This window comes from Urocitellus parryii, chromosome 12 (genome assembly GCF_045843805.1).
Source record: "Urocitellus parryii isolate mUroPar1 chromosome 12, mUroPar1.hap1, whole genome shotgun sequence".
In the NCBI taxonomy this organism is placed as follows: Eukaryota; Metazoa; Chordata; class Mammalia; order Rodentia; family Sciuridae; genus Urocitellus; species Urocitellus parryii.
In genome coordinates, this window is record NC_135542.1 from 33,057,896 (window position 1) to 33,071,840 (window position 13,945).

At 47.5% G+C, this 13,945-nt stretch overlaps 1 protein-coding gene across 7 annotated transcripts in view; it reads right to left on the bottom strand.

Annotated features, from left to right (window-relative positions):
- Eipr1 (EARP complex and GARP complex interacting protein 1) overlaps positions 1 to 13,945 on the bottom strand; it is a 137,714-nt gene that overhangs the window by 11,953 nt on the left and 111,816 nt on the right. For 5 of the 7 annotated variants that reach the window (XM_077791861.1, XM_077791865.1, XM_077791862.1 and 2 more), the window contains one exon: positions 5,953 to 6,052. In XM_077791861.1, the coding sequence (XP_077647987.1) occupies positions 5,953 to 6,052 (100 nt within the window). Of the gene's footprint in view, positions 1 to 266; positions 303 to 5,952; positions 6,053 to 13,945 lie in introns of all 7 variants that reach the window. The other 2 variants (XM_077791860.1, XM_026380882.2) reach the window with 1 other exon arrangement.

Sequence of the window (13,945 nt, forward strand, 5' to 3'; positions counted from 1 at the left end):
TAACAAAGAGATGCCCAGAGAAGCTGGCTTTCTCTTTACTGGTGTTGTGGAAGCCTGGAGGTGAGGGTTAGAACGGCTGCAGTCACCTTGCAGCCACGACAAGTGGCAGTGATGTGCATATGACAGAGCAGAAGCAGCAAAGCACTGAGGACACTGCTCAGAGTGTGAATCCACCAGTCCTGGAGCTGCGGTACCTCCATGCTTCTGGCCACATAAGATGCTAAAACCTCCTGGGCTGGGTTGTGGCTCAGTGGTAGAGCACTTACCTAGCATGTGTGAGGCACTGGGTTGGATCCTCAGCACTGCATAAAAATAAATAAAATCATTATGTCTATCTACAACTAAAAAAATAAAAATAAACAAGTAAAACTTCCTCTTCTCTTGAGCCACTTCTCACGGTTTGCAGCCAAATGCACCCTAAGTGCCGACTTACAAGGCCACCTGAAAGAGCACCTCTGACATGCACAGGCACCCTCCTTCCCCGTCTCAGGCTGGGGGCTCTGGCCCCTGTGCCTCGTGCACAGAGGAGACACCTGAGCGTCCACCCTGCAGGGTGGGAGGATTAAGCTAGGTAGCAGACATCAAGGGCCCAAGGAGCACGTGTCATGTGCACGCCCCAGACGTTTCTGCTGACTCAATAAACCAACACCTAGGAGCCCTCCGAGGAGCTCTGAGCGGCCCTGGGGCAAGGGACGTGGAGAAGGCAGACACTGTCCTTTGGAGCACGCGGTCTGAAGGTGGTGATAGAATTCACTGGAGAGTCCCTGAGGCACGCTGCACCTTCAGGACACGAAAGCAAAAGAGGCAGAGCATCTGGCAAGAGCTGGGATCACACAGCAGGGTGCTGCTGCCAGGGCTCCTGCTTCAAAGCCAGTAGCACTTGGGACCTGGGAAAGGACAGAGGTGGTACCCTGCCAGGATCACGCGGCCCAAGGTCACTGAAGTGCGGCACTGCACACTGGCTAACACGGGACACACAGAACCCAGGGAGCTGGGGTGGCCCACACAACAAGGGCACTTATAGAGCCAGCCGGCAGAGGGCCTGGAGAGGCCCCCGGGGCCCACAGGTGCTCTGTGCCAGCAGGGCGTGGTGTCCTTTCCATTCACTTTCAATGTATTTCTAAAAGGAGTCTCCTTGTAGGAGGATCAGAAATAACGGGGGCTTTGTTTGTTCTTCCCTTTGCTACACCAAAATCCAACCTGCTTCTGAAAACAATTCTATCCCAGGCCCAGAAATGTGGCAGGATCTTGATTCTACACTCTCAAAACACAGAGATTTATACATTTTACCAAGGTGACTGGAATATAAAAAAGGCACAAGTGACCTATTGGAGAGATGGACCTAATTATAGTCAATCCTTTGGAAAGGAGAGAGAGATCTTTCATGAAGAACAGGAAGATTTAAGAAACTTGGAGTATAGCCATGTATGATGTACCCTTTATTTCTGAGTATCATCACCCCTTGCTGACTTTGGGGACAGCCATTTAGTCATGAAGTATCACTGCCTGCTTTTGGTACCTCAATCTCTTGCTCTGTCCTTCTTTCCTTTGTGTGACCATCAGCAATCCAGCTTTGGAGGTCGTGTTACAGCCACTCCGTCCACGTACCCCCATACTCTGGAATCCATCACCCATCCACCCACCCACCCACCCACCATCCACCCGTCTGTCTGTCCACCCCCCACCCCAGGCAACTTCCCAGGGTCCTCCTGATGAGGGATGGCAGAAACAGTCTTGTGCTGTGAAGCCCTCAGTGCAGTGCTGGCCCCAGGAGCTCTTGCTGCCTTCCGACCCTTCTGTCCCAGGCCCTCTGTGCCCTTCACCTTGGCCTCTGGCCCATATCTGCCCCAGACTGCTCTGGCAAAACTACACTGTACATCAAGGGCAGCATCTACTTTCTCCAGCCCAGGGCCGCAGGGCAAGGAGGGAACGATGGAGTCACGCCTTGGCCAGGGCTCCAGCAGCAGGGGTCGCTGGCCCCACAGGGTGCTCTCTGGCACAGACTCAGGCAGTTCCCGCTCCTTCCACACACTTGGTCCCAAAGCCGTGTAACCTGCCCCTGACCCAAAGCCTTGTAAATTACTCCTGATCACAGCAAGAAGCCTCTTGAGAGCCTGGAACACCGCACTCTCTCGCTGGACACCAACATTTGGAAGTTTTAATGATCTTAGTTTTGTTTTATATGGTGCTGGGGATCCATGCCATTGAAAGATACTGTTTCAAAATTTAACTGAAACATTATAAAAGATACCAGTTATCAATAATATTTATGAAATCAAGACACAGTTATCTCTCATACTACAACATTAAGCTATGCAATATAGTATGTTACTGAACAGCACATCTTCTTAAAGATAATTGTTTTTAAAGACAGATATCCTAAAGCATAAATTTCAATGACTGCTGCTTGAAACTTGCAGCTCTGAGGCGACATCTACTCAACCATCAGCCACCGCTCCAAGTACTCTGGAACACCTTTCTGAGTCTCACCAGGACACCAGCTTTCACATTCCTACCAGCAGCGTCACTGACCTGGTTAACCATCTTGGTTATCAGATTCCACTCCAACAATCAAACTCACCTTCACAGAACACAAAATTACTGACCTTTGAAGAGCAGGTCATATGCACACGCCTCCATTCTGAAGGAGGGCATGGCACTGACAGGGTGAGTGACAACTACCAGGCCTATTCCTCAGCCCAGGTGGGTGACACCAGCAGTGTCAAGAATGGCAGTTAATTGAAAAAGGATCGATTATCTCTCCCAAGTGAGCTCGCTAACTAGTCAGTCTGGCCTAGGCATCCCGGCACGCGGGGACACAACGGGTCTGACAGCCGTAGCTCAGCCCCAGGACTGTCCCCAACTGCTCGCTTCCACCACCAGACAGCCCCTGGCTGGCTGGACGGCACCCACGCCCAGCAGGGAGTCACCAGCGTGGGATGTTAGGGTGAGACAACAGAGCTTCCACACCATCAACGCTGACCTCGGCAGACGGCAAGGAGGGTGGCTGGAGGTGGACTGCTGAAGAGCAGGACAGCACCTTCTCCACCTCCTCACCGGGCACAGAGAACCCTGGCACCCGGCAACACACAAAATTACTCCCAGGTGGAGGCTGCCAGCCTGGGCCTGGTGCCGTGAGGAGCCCCAGAACTGGAGCTGAAGAAGCCACCATCAGGAAACATCAAGGGGCCCCAAGGAAAGGTGCTCCCTCTGAAAGGAGCCACCAGGTAAGAGAAACACCCAGGTAGGAACAGAAAGCATGCACCTCATGCCACCTGGGAGAGCGAAGGCCACACAGGAGCCTGGACCTCTGCCTTCACCCAGACAGGGGAGGCCACGACACCCTGCCAGGTGACTCCTACCACTGTGCAGAACCTTGCTATACACACCTTCATAAAACAGGTCACAACATCGCAAGACGCATAACTACAAAACCCCTGTGAAAAATCAGAGAAGCAAAGCTTCAGGTCCAAAGCCCCTCACAGAGTTCTCAGCCCGAAGCCAAAGGGACAGTGAAGAGGGGGGAACACCTTCCACGTGGAAAGCCTCCCAGCAGTGGGCAGGTTCCAGGGTGAGACGCAGAGGCTGCCCGGCACTGAAGAGCCCGGGAGCCCGAGAGCAGCGCTGCTGAGTGGAGGGCGGACCTGAAGGACTGAAGGACTTCACCTGTGACCTCCTGGGAAGGCAGAGCCCTGCTGGCAGTGTAAAGGGCCTGGGAAGAGAGAGGAGGGAGAGTGATGGACGGGGTCCTGGGATCCCCAGGGCAGCGGGCCACCCGCATGGTGCCACAGCGGGGGGGATCCGCATGGCCCTGCGTCTATCCAAACTTGAGAGGACCCCAAGGGAACTGTGACTCTGGGGGAGAAGACATGTCTGTGTCTGTGAGGCTCACCAGCGTGACCACGCACCAGGTGTGGCGGTGCTCCTGGCAGGGAGACGTTCCGTGTGGGGTGGGCGGACACAGGAAATCCCTCTCACCCACTCAGTTTCACTGTGAGCCTAGAACCTTTCTAAAAAATAAAGTCCGCTTTTAAGAAATGAGAAACTTGCCCAGTGAAATGACCAACTAGAACAACAGAAAGATCACTGCCAAAATGGGAGGAAATATTTCCAGTCTGCACCCCTATTCCAGGAGACGGGACTTAAAAACGAAGGCAGTCTCTCACATTTAGACTTCGGGTCAGAACATCCCTTACAGCACGTGTCCCTGGAGAGGCGTGGCACCCACAGAAGGCACTCTAGGCTGTCTTTAGGGGCTCCTATGCTTCTAAATGAAAAGGAAGAGGCAGGGAGTTCTGCTCTTTGCTCCGCCACCTGGACAGAAGCCTTCTACGTGCACAGCTGCTGACAGCTGCAGGACCCTGGAGACAAATGGCACAAATGGAACGGGGTGGGGGGGTCCTTCTGTCTTCGTTGGGGTCCACAGACCCCACAGGCCCTCCCACTCCAGGGCCTCCCACTCCAGGGCCTCCCATGGGTTCTGCTAATGATTATAAATGGCAAAGACTCTCCAATTTAATTGCAAAAGGTAATGATGCAGTGAGCATAAGATTAGCTCTACCACAGAAGGCAATATCCTCAAACAAAAAAAAAATGAGAAGCTGGTGTGAGGAGGCCGAGATCGATGGAAGGCTTCTGTATTACACACCACAGTGGAGGGTCACCAAGGATATTGACAGAACTGCTGACAGCAGATAAAAAAGGGAAGAGAAAACTAAATTGATCTCTGCAGAAAATAATCACCCTCTCCTGAAATCCCGTAGAGACAGCTGGGGCGTAAAGCCGGGGCCACCGCGTGCCTACAGCCCAGGGAGCGAGGAGGGCGGGCAAGGCCCTGCAGAGTCCCAACGCACAGGCTCAGGCGCTGGGGACCTCACCCAGCTCCTCCTGGCTCTTCATCACCAGGAATCGCACTCTCTCTCCTGGCTACCCCAAAGCCCACCGCAAGCCTGGTATTCTCTCCCTGAAAGTCTGCAGCAGCCAAGACAAGGCCAAAGAGAGAGAAATCATTCCTAGGGTCAGCTCGTGCCCAGAGGGTGGAAGGGGACTTGTGACAGCAGGAAGGCACCACGAGGGAAAGGGGCTGCGTAAGCTGCAGGGGACAGACAGATACAAGACGGCTTCACTGAGGAACCCCCACTCCCTGGGCTGGGTGTTGACCTCGGCCCAGGGGTGCTCGCCATGCCATGAGGGTGCCACTTCAAGTTTCTCGGCTTTTCTTTTCCTAAAGTAATTATTTTGACGTCAGCAAATGCTCTGATATTATAAATGCATGTAAAAACGCATTTTAAAAGAGAAAGTTTTCAGGAACCAAATATGGAAAACTATAGGTTTACTCTAGGAGTCAAAACATCCAAAGAGAACCCAGGAAAGCAGACCGGGTTCCCACAGTGCCACGAGCCATTTCCTTAACTTACACCGACACATCAAAAGGTGGGCGACACCTTCAAGCTGATGCTTCACAACTGTTCCTACGTTAAAATGCGTTCTACTCAGTTTCACCTAAACCCACCCAGGGCAGCCCTGCACGTGCCACGCCCCTGGCACATAGGGGCACAGGGTCTCTATCAACTGTGAGGTCTCCCATGGCTCCAGCTCTCACCCTGTGAAGGGCAGGGAGTGGGGTGGGAACAGGAAAGACAGTGGAATGAACCGGACATCAATTTCCTGGTTCATAAATGGAAACATGACCAGGGTGACTCCACATCACGTGCAACCACAGAACTGATCCTAATGAGGACAAGTCATGCTCCATGTATGTACAACATGTTAAAAACACTCTACAGTCATGTATCCTAAAAAGAAAAAGACCCATCACTTAGCTCTTTGATTGATGACTTGGTCCATTCATTAATTACCTCATAATCAATGTCAAAATGCAAACAGAAGTAAATTGAAAAGTCTGTTCTGAGTTTGACCCACCGACCAGGGAAGCCCCCCACGCTGGCTTACCACAGCCTGGCTGGAGCTCTCCTGCAGGTCCCACAGCAGCAGGTGGTTGTCGGCCAGGGAGATGACCTTCTTCCCATCTCCCATCGGCTCCCAGGTGACGCTGGAAGGAGAGGAACCATGTTAGTGGGGACCTGTGGCTCAGAGACTCCACTCACATCCTTCACACTCTGGCAACTCACGCAGCCCAGTCACTGGAAGTCACCATCCGGTGCGCCCTGTGGTCTCACTTCAGTGGACTGAACGTGTGCTTCATGCTGAAGCCCTGACCCCCAGAGTGTGACGGTATTTGGAGAGGGGGCCCTTAGGAGGCAATCGGGTGAGATGAGGCCATGAGGGTTGGACTCTCATGAGGAGATCAGAGTCCTTTTAAGGATAGACTCTAGAGATTTCACCTCCTCTCTCCCTGCCATGGAGGACAAAGCAAGACAGAAGACAGTCCTGCCAAGAACTTGACTGGCCAGCCCGAGCTGGACCTCCAGAATCTAGAACCAGGAGAGGCAACCATCTGGGTGCCCATAGCAGTTAAGCCAACTCGAGCCCACCAGTGGCTAAGGAGTCGGGGTCAGGTCCAACCATGCTGGTAGGCAGCACTGAGGAGCCACAAGGAGAAGCTGTTATGGACAGGGTGCCTGCGATTTTGTAGGCAGAGGCAATGTCCCGGGGGACAGGAGGCAGAGCTGAGCGCTGAGTGGACAGAGAACCACAGCCTGCCCAGGCCCAGGCCTGCGCTGCCTGGGGATCGGAGTCCTTCCTCCACGTCTGAGCAGGCAGAGCTGGTTTCCCAGGCACAGCACGCACGCCCACCCTAGCCAGCACAAGGCACATCTGAATAGTTCCCAAGGGGCCCCAAATCCTATCTCTGTGGTCAAAGCCATAAAGAGATAGAAAAAAATCTCAATTCAGTCACAAACATAGGTTTCTGTCTTCCTGGAAGAAATTCTTAAAGAGCTCACAAGAAAAATCGTTTCATTCCATGCTGTCTGAGCTGAGGCACACGCCTCGATGGGCTGGGGCGCCCCAGGAGCACCCTTCTGCGGTCACGGAGCCAGCGGATGCAGTGGAGCTCCCTGCTCCTCAGCACAACACCATCCAGAGCTGAGGAGCACAGGCCCAGGCTGGGGGGGGACCTCCGTGCTTGTGGCACAGCAGGCAGAGTGCCCCGCAGCTCTCCCAGCCACGGGAACGCCCCACAGTGGAGGGGGCTGAAGCACCGCCCAGGAGGGACCGGGAGGACCTGGCTGCTAACGTGTTCCTGCTCGGGTAGGTGCTGGGGGCTGGATCTGAAGGGGCTCCTCCACGCAGAGAGCAAGGGCAACGCCGCCTGGGGAAGGAGGATGGAGGGCACAGCCCTGCCCTGGGCACGGTAATGCGCAGCCCCCTCGACCCCTTCCTTGCAGCTGGGCGATGAAGCAGGCCTGACTGACCATCCCTTGCCACAGCTTGTACCTCAGGTATACCCCTGTCCACATGGACCGGGGCGAGAAAGGCAAGACCACAACCTAGACTTCGTCACCAGAGCCTGGGGGCTGGAGCGCCCCAGCCAGGCCGAGGTGCCGAGAGGGAAGAGCCAAGCCACCTGCCGCCCAGCGCCCAACAGGGAGACAGCTAAAGCTCAGTCCCGCCACCCTCCCACAGACCGGCTAGCTTCAGGACACCCCGACCCTGGATGCCTGCTTTGGTGCACAGTTGATCAAGGCTCCCCGCCCACTTACAGCTGCTGGAGCAGACACTTGATCTGCATTCCTGCCATGACAGTAACCCGTGGGGCGGGGGGCACTTCACCAAGAGCTCAGAGGGCCAGGTGGGAGTGGGGCGGGCTGTGGGAGCTGGCGCAGACCTGGAAGAGCCAGCAATGCTGGGTGAGGACTAGGTTAGGATCAGCCTCCAAAATGGGAGCCCAGGCCTCCAGCACTGCTGCCAACCAGTGCCCAGCCCCAGCCCAGAGGTCCCTGTGGCCCCGTTGCACCCACAGTGACCCAGCTTCTAAGTCCAGAGGAAACAGATGAAGGGAGCAAGAGGAGTAGGGTGGGTTCCAGCACGGGCGGGGGACACGCAAGCTACACAGCTGCCCGCTGGAGGAGGGGCTGGTGTGAAGGGAGCAAGAGAAAGCACCGTCCTGGGGCCACGGGCACTGCCCCCAGCCTGGACCACGGCCCTCAGGCAAGGACAGGGACCTGATGGACACTCAGCAAGCTCCAGGTGAAAAGTACTAAATGCCAAAATATAGTTTAGAAAAGTTTCCAACTAAGTGGTTACTTTTTAAAGTTGGATATTTAATTTTAGCAAACCTCAGTGATTAAGAAAACTCAGAGCAACCCTACACAACTATATTTTGCCCCCCATCTACCAACACATGGCTCTCCTGGCTACTTCCATCTAGAGACAACAGCCAAGACCCAGGAAACCATCACCAAGTCCCTGCAGGCCTGATTCCTCTCTCACTCTTCCTGTGATCTAACACCTCTACATTCCCACTCCTACCGCATGAACCCCACATCCTACCACCCACCCCCTGCCTTTGTCCACCATTAAAAACTAGAGATCCTTATGCAAGCCTGCTATTTATATTGTAGATATTAATTGAACACATCATTTCTGTTTATTGTGACAAAACTGTGTCTAAATAGGAGCTATTTGGTTTAAGGCTGCATATTGTTTGCATTGGGTGCTGTAAATATTGATCTCCTCCTTAAAGTCGAGGTATTAGTAACCTGCAAGGACAGAACAAGATTACAGGGTATAAACTGAAATACCTTGGATCCCCACTGCTAGAGAGGATAACTCATAGACAACATGAAGACACAAGGGAAGAAAGTGCCCAAACCAACCAAGGTGCTACAGTAATAGAATCCATCGACAGCTCAGCATATGAAATGACAGAGAAGAGTTCACAATACACATAATTCAAATGATCTGTGAAGCAAAGACCGATATGAGAGAGAAAATGCAGGCAACAATTGATCATTCCGACAAAGAGATAAGAGAGCAAATGCAGGTAGTAAGATTACTTCAGGAAAAAAAGTAATAGATTCTGAAAAACAAAACAAAACAACAACAACAACAAAAAAAAAACAAACGGAAATCCTTGAAATGAAGAAAACAATAAGCCAAATTTAAAATTCAATAAATAAAAAGCATCACCAACAGACTAGATCACTTGGAAGACAGAACCTCAGACAATGAAAACAAAATATATAATCTTGAAAATAAAGTTGACCATACAATGAAGATGGTAAGAAACTATGAACAGAATTTCCAAGAATTATTGGATAATGTGAAAAGAACAAATCTAAGAATTATCGGGATAGAGGAAGGCACAGAAATTCAAACCAAAGGAATATACAATCTTTTCAATAAAATAATATCAGAAAATTTCTCAAACGTGAAGAATGAATTGGAAAATCAAATACTAGAGGCTTACAGGATACCAAATATACAAAATTACAACAGATCTACACCAAGGAACATTATGATAAAAAGGCCCAGCCTACAGAAAAAGCATAGAATACTAAAATCTGCAAGAGGAAAGTTTCAGATTACATATAGGGGGAAACCAATTCAGATCTCAGCAGATTTTTCAACCCAGACCCTCAAAGCCAGGAGATCCTGGAACAACACACACCAAGCTCTGAAAGAAAATGGAGGTCAACCAAGACTCTTATACCCAGCAAAATTAAGCTTCAGAGTTGATGACAAAATAAAAACCTTCCATGATAAATAAAAGTTAAAAGAATTTATAACGAGAAAACCTGCACTACAGAACATTCTTGGCAAATATTCCATGAGGAGGAAATAAAAAACAACAATAAAAACCAGCAAAGGGAGGACCTACACTAAAGGAAAAAACAATCAAAGGAGAAACCAAGTTAAAAAACCAAAAATAAATCAAAATGACCGGGAACATAAACCATATTTCAATAATAACCCTGAAAGTTAATGGCCTACATTCATCAATCAAAAGACATAGACTGACAGATTGGATTAAAATAGAGATCCATCAAGATGCTACCCTCAAAGAGACTCATCTCAGAGAAAGAGACACCCACAGACTGAAGGTGAAAGGATGGAAAACCATAATATCACTCACATGGACCAGGGAAACAAGAGGGGTTCCCATCCTCATGTTAGGCAAAGTGGACTTCACACCAAAGCCAGTCAGAGGGGATAAAGAAGGACATTTCCTTAAGGGACTCATACATCAACAAGACATAGCAATCATGAATATTCATGCCCCAAACAATGGAGCATCTACGTTCATCAAACTTAGTCTTCTCAATTTCAAGAATCAAATAGACCACAACACAATAATAACTGGTTGACTTTAACATACCTCTCTCACCACTGGATAGATCTTCCAAACAAAAACTATAAAACTCAATCATACAATCAATAATTTAGACTTAACAGACATATATAGAACACTCCATCCATCAACAAGCAAATAACTTTCTTCTCAGCAGCACATGAATCCTTCTCTAAAACAGACCATATGTTATGTCACTCACAAAGCAATTCTTAGCAAACACAAAAAATAGAGATGCTGCCCTGCATTCTATAAGACCATAATGGAATGAAATTAGAAATAAATGACAAAATGAATAGCAGAAGCTACTCCCACCCCTGGAGACTAAGCACTATACTACTGAATGGCGCATGGATAACAGAAGACATCAAGGAGGAGGAAAGAAGTTCTTAGAGGTAAACAGAACTCCAATACAGAGGGTCTGGGACCCTCTGAAGGCAGTGCTAGGAGGAAAGTTCATTGCATTGAGGTCATTCATAAAAGGAATAAATGGTCAACAAATAAATGACCTGACATTACAGCAAAGCCCTACAGAAAGAACACCAAACACAGCAGAAGACAGAAAATAATTAAAATCAGGGCTGAAATCAATAAAATTGAAACAAACTGCTGACAAAACTAAAAGCTGGTTCTTCAAAAAATAAATAAAATTGATAAACCCTTAGCCACCCCAACAAAAAGGAGAGAGAAAACTCAAATGACTAAAATTCGTGATGAAAAAAGGAAATATCATGACAGACACTACTGAAATACAGAAGATAATTAGACACTCTTGAAGATTTATACTCTAGTAAAATGGAGAATCCAGAAGATACTGACAAATTTCTCGAGGTGTATGGTCTGCCCAAACTGAATCAGGAGAACAAACACAATTTAAACAAATCAGTTTCAAGTAAGGAAACAGAAGACGTCACCAAAAGCCTACCAACCAAGAAAAGCCTGGGACCAGACAAATTCTCAGCCGAGTTCTACAAAGACATTTGGAGAAGAATGAATACTAATACTCCTCAAATTGTTCCATGAAATAGAAAAGGAGGGAAACCTTCCAAACTCATTCTATGAAGCTAGTAACACCCTGATACCAAAACCTGACAAAGATACATCAAAGAAAGAAAACATTGGAACAATATCCCTGATGAATATAGACGCAAAAATTCTCAATAAAATTCTGGCAAATCACAAAAACGTATTAAAAAGAAAGTGCACTATGATCAAGTGGGATTCATCCCAGGGATGCAAGGTTGATTCAACAAACAGAAATCAATAAACATAATATGTCACATCAACAGACTTAAAGACAAGAATCGTATGATCACCTCAATAGATGCAGAAAAAGCATTTGAAAAAATACAACACAACTTCATGTTCAAAATACTAGAAAAACTAGGGATAGTAGGAACATACCTCAACATTGTAAAAGCTATATATGCTAAACCCAAGGCCAGCATCATTCTAAATGGAGAAAAATTGAAAGCATTCCCTCTAAAAACTGAAACAAGACAAGGATGTCCTCTTTCACCACTTCTATTCAACACAGTCCTTGAAACTCTGGCCAGAGCAATTAGAAGAAAGAAATTAAAGGGATACAAATAGGCAAAGAAGAACTCAAACTATCACTATTTGCTGGTGACATGATTCTATATCTAGAAGATCCAAAAAATTCAACCAGAAAACTTCTACAACTAATGAATGAATTCAGCAAAGTAGCAGGATATAAAATCCACAGCCATAAATCCAATGCATTCCTACACACCAGCGATGAATCCACTGAAGAGAAATTAGGAAAAATACCCCATTCACAATAGCCTAAAAAATAAATAAAATACCTGTGAATCAATCTAACAAAAGAGGTGAAAGACCTCTGCAATGAAAACTACAGAACACTAAAGAAAGAAATTGAAGAAGACCTTAGAAGATGGTCTTGGAAATGCAAGACCATGCTCTTGGATATGCAGAATTATGTCAAAATGGCCATACTAACAAAAACATTATACAGATTTAATGCAATTCCTATTAAAATCCCAATGACATTCTTCATAGAAATAGAATAATCAATTATGAAGTTCATTTGGAAAAATAAGAGACTCAGACTAACCAAAGAAATCCTCAGCAAGAAGACCGAAGCAGGAGGCATCACAATACCAGACCTCAAACTATACTACAGAGCTATAGTAACAAAAACAGCATGGTATTGGCACCAAAAACAGACATGTAGAGCAGTGGTACAGGATAGAAGACACAGAGACAAACCCACATGTATGTAGTTAGCTCATTCTAGACAAAGGCGCCAAAAACATACATGGAAGAAAAGATACCTATTCAACAAATGGTGCTGGGGAAACTGTAAATCCATGTGTAGCAAAACAAAATTAAATCTCTGCCACTTATCTTCACAAAAACCAACTCCAAGTGGATCAAAGATTCAGACACTGGAACAGAGACCCTGCGCCTAATAGAAGAAAAAGTAGACCCAAATCTTTATCATGACATGATGGCTTAGGACCCGACTTCCTGAACAAGACTTGAAGCACAAGAAGTAAAATCAAGAATCAATAAATGGGATAGCATCAAACTAAAAAGCTTCTTCTCAGCAAACAATCAATAATGTGATGAGAGCCCTACAGAGTGAGAGAAAAATCTTTACCACATGCCCCTCAGATAGAGCACTAATCTCCAGGACATATAAAAAACTCAAAAAATGCCAGGCGCGGTACTGCAAGCCTGTAATCCCATCGGCTTGGGAGTCTAAGACAGGAGAATTGTGAAATCAAAGCCAGCCTCAGCAACTGCGAGGCGCTAAGCAACACAATGACACCCTGTCTCTAAATAAAATACAAAATATGGCTGGGGATGTGGCTCAGTGGTTGAGTACCCCCAAGTTCAATCCCCAGTACCCTCCCCCCCAAAAAAACTCAATATTACAAAAAAACCCATTAATCCAATCAATAAATGGGCTAATAAGGAACTGAATAGACACTTCTCAGAAGAAAAACAATTGATCAACAAACAAAAAAAAATGTTATTTCTAGCAATTAAAGAAATGCAAATTGAAACTATGTTAAGATTTCATCTCACTCCAGTCAGAATGGCAATTATCAAGAACAAGCAATAATGAATATTGGCAAGGATGTGGGGAAAAGGCACACTCATCCGTTGATGGTGGGACTGCAAAATGCATCTAATCTGGAAAGCAGTATGGAAATACCTCAGAAAACTTGGAATGGAACCACTCCTCAGTTAATAACCAAAGGACTGAAAAATCAGCATCCTGCAGTGATGCAGCCACATCGTTGTTCATAGAAACTCACAATATTCATAGCAATTCACAATTGCTAAACTGTGGAAGCAACAGATGAGTGGATAAAGAAAATGTGGTACATATACACAGTGGAATGTTACTCAGCCTTAAAAAAAGAATGAAATTATGGCATTTGCAGGTAAATGGATGGAGTTGGAGACTACCATGCCCTAAGTGAAGTAAGCCAATCCCAAAAAGCAAAAGCTGATGTTTTCTCTGATAAGTGGATGCTGATCCATAGTAGGGTGGGAAATAGGGAAGTATGAAAGAAGTTTGGTTTATGTAAAGGGGAGGGAGGGGAGGGGTGGGGCTGTGGGGATGGGAAGGACAGTAGAATGAGACAGACATCATCACCCTACATGCATGTATGATTGCACTACTGGAGTGACTCT